The sequence below is a fragment of the Sapajus apella genome, unplaced genomic scaffold (genome assembly GCF_009761245.1).
Source record: "Sapajus apella isolate SASKATOON/1434 unplaced genomic scaffold, GSC_monkey_1.0 scaffold10, whole genome shotgun sequence".
NCBI lineage: Eukaryota > Metazoa > Chordata > Mammalia > Primates > Cebidae > Sapajus > Sapajus apella.
Genome location: NW_022436950.1, coordinates 37,844,666 through 37,854,566, shown reverse-complemented (window position 1 = coordinate 37,854,566; position 9,901 = coordinate 37,844,666). Strand labels below are relative to the sequence as shown.

The 9,901-nt window shown below is 37.6% G+C and overlaps 1 protein-coding gene across 1 annotated transcript in view; it reads right to left on the bottom strand.

Annotated features, from left to right (window-relative positions):
* Positions 1–7,048: 7,048 nt before the first annotated feature.
* Positions 7,049–9,901, bottom strand: part of LOC116551942 (C2 calcium-dependent domain-containing protein 6-like) — a 94,875-nt gene continuing 92,022 nt past the window's right edge. The window contains exons 12-13 of the mRNA XM_032278657.1: positions 8,740–8,783; positions 7,049–7,627 (exon numbers count right to left, since the gene is read on the bottom strand). Coding sequence (XP_032134548.1) covers positions 7,253–7,627; positions 8,740–8,783 — 419 coding nt within the window. The 3' untranslated portion in view covers positions 7,049–7,252. The remainder of the gene's footprint in view (positions 7,628–8,739; positions 8,784–9,901) is intronic.

The window sequence follows — 9,901 nt, the reverse complement described above, 5'->3', positions numbered from 1 at the left end:
ATACTAGGGATGGAGGAGGGTGGATGGATAGGTAATTATTTTACATAGAGTGGTCAGAGAAGCCCCCCTGTCCTCCACTAAGGAGGGAATATCTGAGCAGAGTCCTAAATGGTGTGAATGAATGAACCCTGAGAAGATCCGCAGGGGAGAACATTCCACTGACAGAGAAGAATATCAGAAAGACCTTGAGGCTGAAAAAAAGTTGTTTGTTCAAGGAATAGCAAGAAGACTAATGTGGCTGAAGCAGAGTGAACAAAGGGAACAATGCTAAGACATGAGGACAGAAAGATTAAGTGGGGCATTGTAGATGGTGGTGAGAAGTTTGGACTTTATTCCAGGCATGAAAGCATGCTATTGAAGAATACTGATCTTTTTATACCATTTGATGAACTACCTGTAATAGTGATACCAATAAGATGTAAAGATAGAGCCAAGATGGCTGAATAGACGCAACTCTGGTGCACAACACCCAGTGAGAGAGATGCAGAAATCCAGAGATCTCCTAGCTCTAACGGAGGTACCAGATGCATTTCAATGCGTCTGGCAGCAGACGAGGCGGGGAGGGGTACCACTTCACCCAGAAAGTGCATCTGACCAGTGAATCGGAAGCTTCCCCTCTAGCACTCTGGTCCAGATGCAGCGCTTTCCCCAAAGCCTCAGCAGTACACAGAACGGGGGATCTTTGCCAGTCAAGCACTGGGAATTACAAGCGCAGAGCTGAATAATAATCCAGGATGGTGTCCCAGGTTGGTACATAGATCTAAGCAAACGCATAAGCACATAAGCCAGCCAGGAGAGCCTGGGGATGAGCTATCGCCCCCTCCCCCAGCCTGGAGAAAGAGGGAGCTGAAGGCAGGAGGACAGACGCAGCAGCTGGGTGGGCCCCTCCCCTATGACTGAAAACAGGGAGACAGGCAGTGTGGCTGGGCGGGTCCCTACCCTCCCCAACAAACACCAGAGGACTGAAGCACTAACGCTAGTGGGTTGCACAGCCAGTGCAACAGTCTGAGCGGAACCCTGAATGATCCAGCCCCATGGAGGAAGTACATAGCCCACCATTAAAGGGGTACGACTAGGCCTCAGGTTTTAACAAAAACACAGGAAGACTTTGTAGCAAAGGGATGCCACTCTTGACCACCCAGCAGTGCCTCCAGGTCAGCAGAAGTGGTGGGCCTAATCTCCCAGTGTAAACAAACAAACAAAAAGACACAGGAAGCTTACCTAGCAACCTGAAGGGGTCCATAGAAACCAAGTAGTGCCTTGACAGGCAGACAAGCGACCTCATGAAGCAGCTCCCTGACACCACAGCCAGGTAAATCCACAAAGATGGGAAAAAAACAGTGCAAAAAAGATGAAACCATCCAAGACCAGAACATCTCTTCTCCTTCAAGGGATCACAACTCCTCAACAACATGGGAACACAACATGACCGAGAAAAAGTGCAACGAATTGACAGAAACAGGCCTCAGAAGGTGGATAATAACAAACTTTTCTGAACTAAAGGAGCATGTTCTAACACAATGCAAAGAAACCAAAAACCTTGAAAAAAGGTTAGACGAAATGCTAACTAGAATAACCAGATTAGAGAGAAAATAAACGACTTAATGGAGTTGAAAAACACAGCACGAGAACTACGTGAAGCAAACACAAGTTTTAATAGCTGAATAGATCAAGCAGAAGAAAGGATATCAGAGACTGAAGACCAACTGAATGAAATAAAAAGAGAAGGCAAGACAAGAGAAAAAAGAGTGAAAAGAAATGAACAAAGCCTCCAAGAAATATGGAATTCTGTGAAAAGACCTAATCTATGCTTGATCAGTGTACCTGAATATGATGGGGAGAATGAATCCAAGCTGGAAAACATGCTCCAGGATACTATCCAGGAGAACTTCCCAAGCCTAGCAAGGCAGTCCAATATTTAAATCCAAGAAATACAGAGAACTCCACAAAGATATTCCTCAAGAAGAGCAACAAAAAGGTGCATAATCATTGGATTCACCAGGGTTGAAATGAAGGAAAAAATACTAAGGACAGCCAGAGAGAAAGGTCAGGTCACCCACAGAGGGAAGTCAATCAGGCTCACAGCGGATCTCTCAGCAGAAACCCTACAAGCCAGAAGAGAGTGGGGGACAATATTCAACCTCCTTAAAGAAAAGAACTTTCAACCCAGAATCTCATATCCAGCCAAACTAAGCTTCATAAGTGACGGAGAAATAAAATCCTTCAAGGTCAAGCAATTACTGAGAGATTTTGTGACCACCAGACCTGCCCTACAAGAGCTCCTGAAACAAACACTAAGCATGGAAAGGAACAAGTATCAGCCACTGAAAAAGCACACCAAAAAGCAAAGACCAAAAATGCAATGAAGAAAATGAGTCAGTTAACGGGCAAGAAAACCAGCCAGTAACAAAATGGCAGGATCAAATTCTCACATAACAATATTAACATTGAATGTAAATGGTCTAAATGCCCCAATCAAAAGACATAGACTGGCAAACTGGATAAAAAGTCAAGACCCATTGGTGTGCTGTATTCAGGAAACCCATCTCATATACAAAGACACACATAGACTCAAAGGGGTGGAAGAAGATTTACCAAGCAAATGGGGAATAAAAAAAAAAATGCAGCAGTTGCAATCCTAGTCTCTCATAAAACGGACTTCAAGCCAACAAAGATCAAAAGAGACAAAGAAGGACACTACGTAATGGTAAAAGGATCAATCCAACAGGAAGAGCTAACTATCCTAAATATATACACACCCAACACAGGAGCACCCAGATGCATAAAGCAAGTTCTTAACGACCTAAAACACGACTTAGACTCCCACACAATAATAATGGGAGACTTCAACACTCCACTGTCAATATTAGAGAGATCAACAAGACAGAAATTAACAAGGACATCCAGGACTTCAATGCTGAACTGGACCAAGTGGACCTAATAGACATATACAGAACGCTCCACTCAAATCCACAGAATATACATTTTTCTCAGCACCACATCACACTTACTTTAAAATTGTAATAATTTTACAATTTTACAATCCTGTAATAACAGGATAGTTAGCTCTTCCTGTTGGATTGATCCTTTTACCATTACGTAGTGTCCTTCTTTGTCTCTTTTGATCTTTGTTGGCTTGAAGTCCGTTTTATGAGAGACTAGGATTGCAACTGCTGCATCATTGGCAGTAAATCACTCCTCAGCAAATGCAAAAGAATGGAAATCATAACAAACAGTCTATCAGACCACAGCCCAATCAGATTAGAACTCAGGATTAAGAAACACACTCAAATCTGCACAACCACTTGGAAACTGAACAACTTGCTTCTGAGTGTTGACTGGATAAACAATGAAATAAAGGCAGAATAAAGATGTTCTTTAAAACCAATCAGAATGAAGACACAACCTACCAGAATCTCTGGGACACCTTTAAAGCAGTGTCTAGAGGAAAAATTTATAGCAACAAATGCCCACATGAGAAACAAGGAAAGATCTAAAATTGACACTCTATCATCAAAATAGAGCTAGAGGAGCAAGATCAAAAAAACTCAAAAGCTAGCAGAAGACAAGAAATAACTAAGATCAGAGCAGAACTGAAGAAGATAGAGACACAAAAAACCCGTCAAAAAATCAATAAATCCAGGAGCTGATTTTTTGAAAAGATCAACAAAATAGACCACTAGCCAGACTAATAAAAAAGAAAAGAGAGAAGCATAAAATAGATACAATAAAAAATAATAAAGGGGATATCACCACTGAGGCCACAGAAATACAAACCACTATCAGAGATTACTATAAACAACTCTATGCACATAAACCAGTAAACCTGGAAGAAATCGATGAATTCCTATACACTTGTACTCTACCAGGACTAAACCAGGAGGAGGTTGAAACTGTGAATAGACCAATAACAAGGGCTGAAGTTGAGGCAGCAATCAATAGCCTACCAACCAAAAAAAGTCCAGGTCCAGATGGATTCACAGCCAAATTCTACCAGACATACAAAGAGGAGCTGATTCCATTCCTTCTGAAACAATATCAAACAATACAAAAAGAGAGAATCCTCCCTAACTCATTTTATGAGACCAATATTATCCTGATACCAAAACCCGGCAGAGACTCAACTAAAAAAGAAAACTTCAGGCCAATATCCATGATGAACATTGACACAAAAATCTTCAATAAAATACTGGCAAACCAAATGCAACAGCACATCAAAAAGCTTATTCATCATGATCAAGCAGGCTTCATCTTGGGGATGCAAGGCTGGTTTAACATATGCAAGTCCATAAACGTAATCCATCTTATAAATAGAACCAAAGACAAAAACCACATGACTATCTCAATAGATGCAGAGAAGGCCTTCAACAAAAGTCAACAGCCCTTTATGCTAAAAACGCTCAATAAACTAGATATCGATGAAACGTATCATAAAATGATAAAAGCTGTATATGACAAACCTACAGCCAATATCATAATGAACAGGATAAAGCTGGAAGAATTCCCTTTGAAATCAGGCACTAGACAAGGATGCCCTCTCTCACTATTCCTATTCAATATCATATTGGAAGTTCTAGCCAGAGCAATTAAGCAAGAAAAAGAAATAAAGGGTATTCAATTAGGAAAGGAGGAAGTCAAACTGTCTCTATTTGCAGATGACATGATTGTATATTTAGAAGACCCCATCATCTCAGCCCAAAATCTCCTGAAACTGATAAGTAACTTCAGCAAAGTCTCAGGATACAAAATCAATGTGCAGAAATCACAAGCATTCCTATACCAATAACAGGCAAACAGAGAACCAAATAAAGAGCAAACTCCCATTCACAATTGCTACAAAGAGTTTAAAATACCTAGGAATACAACTAACAAAGGATGTAAAGGACCTCTTCAAGGAGTACTACAAACCACTGCTCAACGAAATAAGAGTGGACACAAACAGATGAAAAAACATTCCATGCTCATGGTTAGGAAAAATCAATATCGTGAAAACAGCCATACTGCCCAAAGTCATTTATAGATTCAACACTATCCCCATCAAGCTACCAATGACCTTCTTCACAGAACTGGAAAAAAAACACTTTAAATTTTATATGGAATGACAAGAGAGCCTGCATAGCCAAGACAATCCTAAGCAAAAAGAACAAAGCTGGAGGCATCACACTGCCAGACTTCAAACTATACTACAAGGCCACAGTAATCAAAACAGCATGGTACTGGTACCAAAACAGAGACACAGACCAATGGAACAGAACAGAGGCCTCAGAAGCAACACCACATATCTACAACCATCTGAACTTTGACAAACCTGACAAAAATAAGCAATGGGGAAAGGATTTCATGTTTAATAAATGGTGTTGGGAAAACTGGCTAGCAATGTGCAGAAAGCAGAAACTGGACCCCTTCCTGTCACCTTGCACTAAGACTAACTCCAGATGGATTAAAGATCTAAACACAAAACCTAACACTATAAAAACACTAAGCAAAACGTAGGCAAAACCAACCAGGACAGAGGCATAAGCAAGGACTTCATGACTAAAACACCAAAAGCAAAGGCAACAAAATCCAAGATAGACAAATTGGATCTAATTAAAATTCAGAGCCTCTGTACAGCAAAATAAACCATCATTAGAGTGAACCGGCAACCAATAGAATGGGAAAAAAAATTTTGCAGTCTACCCATCTGACAAAGGGCTGATATCCAGAATCTACAAAGAACTAAAACAGATATACAAGAAAAAAACAAACAACCCCATTCAAAAGTGGGCAAAGGACATGAACAGATACTTTTCAAAAGAAGACATATATGAGGCCAACAAACATATGAAAAGATGCTCATCATCACTGGTCATTAGAGAAGTGCAAATCAAAACCACATTGAGATACCACCTCACACCAGTCAGAATGGTGATCATTAAAAAATCTGGAGACAACAGGTGCTGGAGAGGATGTGGAGAAATAGGAACACTTTTACACTATTGGTGGGAGTGTAAATTAGTTCAACCATGATGGAAGACAGTGTGGGGATTTCTCGAGGGTCTAGAAATAGAAATTCCATTTGACCCAGCAATCCCATTACTAGGTATATAGCCAAAGAACAATAAATCGTTCTACTATAAAGACACATGCACACGTATGTTCACTGCAGCCCTGTTTACAATAGCAAAGACCTGGAACCAACCCAAATGCCCATCAATGATAGACTGGACAAAGAAAATGTGGCACATATACACCATGGAATACAATGCAGCCATAAAAAACAATGAGTTCGTGTCCTTTGTAGGGACTTAGATGAGTCTGGAAACCATCATTCTCAGCAAACTGACACAAGAATAGAAAATCAACACCCACCGCATGTTCTCACTCATAGGTGGGTGTTGAACAATGGGAACATGTGGACTCAGGGAGAGAAGCATCACACACTGGGGACAGTTGGGGGGGGTTAGGGGAGGGACAGCAATGGGTGGGAAGGGTGGGGAGGGATAACATGAGGAGAAATGTCGGATATAGTATGCACCTATGCAACAACCCTGCATGACCTGCACATGTACCCCAGTTCTTAAAGTAAAATAAAATAAATTAAAAAGATGTAAAGATATAAGTATAGTGATTGTCATTTTGAGAAAGTCTTGAATTTGGTGTACCTTTAAATTCATACTCATTCTCATTTTTTTCCCATTTATTTATTTGATTGCATTTTAGGTTTTGGGGTACACGTGAAGAACATGCAAGATTGTTGCATAGGTACACACGTGGCAGTGTGATTTGCTGCCTTCCTCCCCTCACCTAGGAGAACATATGTTATTTCCTATAATATAATAGTTCTATTAAGAAATTCCACTGAAATAACTTCCCAGGCTTTCAAATTTCCTTTGAATTTACATTTTGTTATTGTTGTTACACTTTCAGCTGAATTAGCAACCCATGAGATTAATTTGTATTACTGGCATCTCAAATCACTTTGCTTTTCTTGAAAGGTTTCTATCCTCATTTCTTGATTGATAAGTAGAAATATTTAATATACTTAGACACATTTCCACTTGGAGACATTTGAATGCATTTTCAATTTATTTGTATTTAATTTTTAAAAATAGATTATTTTGTATCCCTAGTCTTATATTTCTAGTATAAGGGCAGGCACCTTGAGCTCAAGGTCTTCTTTTGGGTCCTGGCTTTGAAAGCAACCTTATAATTTTGATTCTGGGAAAACTAAGCTTGTGTTCTCCCTTTCAGCTAAGTTCAGATTGTTGTTTTAGCAGCTAATTTCTGTTAGAGATGAATTTAAGTTCCTTCTCTCTGGATTTGTACATATACTTCTCAAATTTACCTTTGATAGTGATGAGTCTGCTTTTAAAATGCCTGAATGGTTATCTTTTAATTTTACTTCTGGTGGAAATAAGATATTTTCCATTTTTCTGTCTGGAATGCATTCTGATTGATGTTCGTCTAAAGGTGGTATTTTGCCTGCTTTTACTATTTCCTGGCTAGAAATGGTGCACAATGGGTGCACTTCTGTGAGTGGAGGTGTTGATTCATCACTGTTAGCAGCATCAGAAGTTGAATTATCTTGGTCCGATTGGTTCAAAGTTGGCATAGTCAGGTCTGTCTCATAATCATTATCCAGTAACTAGAAAATACAGCAATAAAACAAGCTACCAATTAATCAATATTGACTAGAAAGTTTTCTAAATCAAGAAAATGACTTAAAATTAATTGTACTCTTATCCTTTATCATAACAAATTACCATTAATATTTGTCAATTTTATGTTCCTTAATAAACATGAGAAATTATTTACTTGCCTGAAACAATGAACTGTAGAATACTATCCATAAAAATGATAAACAGTGGTTCTCACATATCCAAATTTATAAATCAGCAACATCTCAAAATAAAAAATCTGAGGGTCTGACATTTTACTGTTATTATACTGTCACTAATATATCATGAAAGAAAGGAAATTTTAATAGCAAATTGCAAAAGAAACGATATCATAAATAACAACTATATAAGAAAATAAAGAGAATGTTAATAGCACCACAGTACAAAGAACAATATTGTAAAATAAAGGATAGCCTGTTAAATAAATTAGCTTTATGAAAAATTCTCTATATTATCTTCTTTTACTCTCTTTGAACTGGGGAAAACAGTGATAAGTACTGACTCTTCATTTGGTATCTGGGAGCCACTGACCCAAGAATGGAAATCATTAAATCCTATTTGTCAAGCAATAAGTGAACATTTTACTCTTCATTGGTTTACATGAGGATCCACTGCTTTACGGAATGAATACCTTACGTAAATTTAGCCGAAAAGCAAATTATATAAACTCTATGCTTTGTTTATTTCTATTATAAACTATAGAATATTGTTTCCTGCACAAAGTTTACAATTTGACAAATTAAAAGATTTTGGTGACAATCATTTAAAAGCTGCAGTTAAGTCTATGGCATACATTTCTAAGATCTTATGTAGAATTTCAGACTTTTTTCTTGTTTCTCTTTCTTTTCTTCTTCAACACATTTTGCCCCCATCTTCATATTTTTAAATGTTACTATATTTTATGCAGAAGGCTCTTTCAAGAGTGCAACTATACAGATATTGCCATAATAGAAACTATGAAACAACTGAGTAACTTTTTGGATGCCTTTCTCTATCCATAAATACTTCTCCATTTATAAACATTTTATCCCTTTATAAAATAATGACTATTAAAAAGTTCTCTTCCGACTTCCCTTACCTCATTTGAAGTAGCTTCATCTTCCTCATTTGCAAGAGGGAAATCTGATTAACAATTAATAAGAGTGTTTTATTTTATTTTTATTTTATTTTAAAAACAATAAACACATTTATATGCATGTACATTGATAAACAGTATTATATTTTTTTCTCACTAAAAACAAAGAGCAACTTAAATCAAAGCAGCTATCCAAACATAAACACTACTTAGTAAAAACAAGCTGATGAATCTCTGGGAAGATGGGGTGTGGTAAGTTACATTTCAGTTCCATAAATACAAGACACAAACACAGGTACAGGCTATATTTCTTAAAAGTTGAGAAGAAATAAACTCCAGATGATAAGTGATAGGACTGGGATTGGAATAATAAAGGTGTATGAAATCAGAGAAAATAGGACCATTCAAAGAAGGCTGGTTGAAATACTTGTAACATTTTCCTAGAAATATAAGGAATACATATTTAGCGTATTAAAAAGGAAAACCTAAAAGGGACAAAAAGAAATTAAATAACTGAGACATAATTCTAGTAAAAAAAATTGCTATGGTCACAACTATATGACTTCATTCAGCTCTTTTATTTTTTTATTTTAATTGTAGTAAGAACAATTCACATGAGATCTATCCTCTTAACACGTTTACAAGTGCAAAATACAGTAATGTTAAATATTAGCACAATGTTGTAAAGCAGATCTGTAGAACTTCATCATCTTGCATAACTAAAACTTTATACTTGCTGAAAAGCAATTCCCTATTTGGCCCTCCCCCTAGCCTCAGGCAACCAGCATTCTACTCTATTTCATATACCTCACATACGTGGCATCATGTAACATTTGTCTCCGTGACTGGCTTATTTTACTTAGTATAATGTCCTCAAGGTTCATCCACATTGTCACATAGAGCAGGACTTCCTTTTTTAATGCTGAATGATATTCCATTGCAGGTAGACAGCCATATCATTTTTTATTGCACTTCTCAGATATTGTGTTTTGTACAAACTGAAGGTCTGTGGCAACCTTGCATTAAACAAGACTACTGGTGCCATTTTTCCAACAGCATGTGTTCACTTTGTGTCTCTGCATCAGATTTTGGTAATTCTCAAAGTATTTCAAAATTTTCATTATTATAGTATCTTTTGTAGTATTTTTTTTTTTTTTTTTTTTTT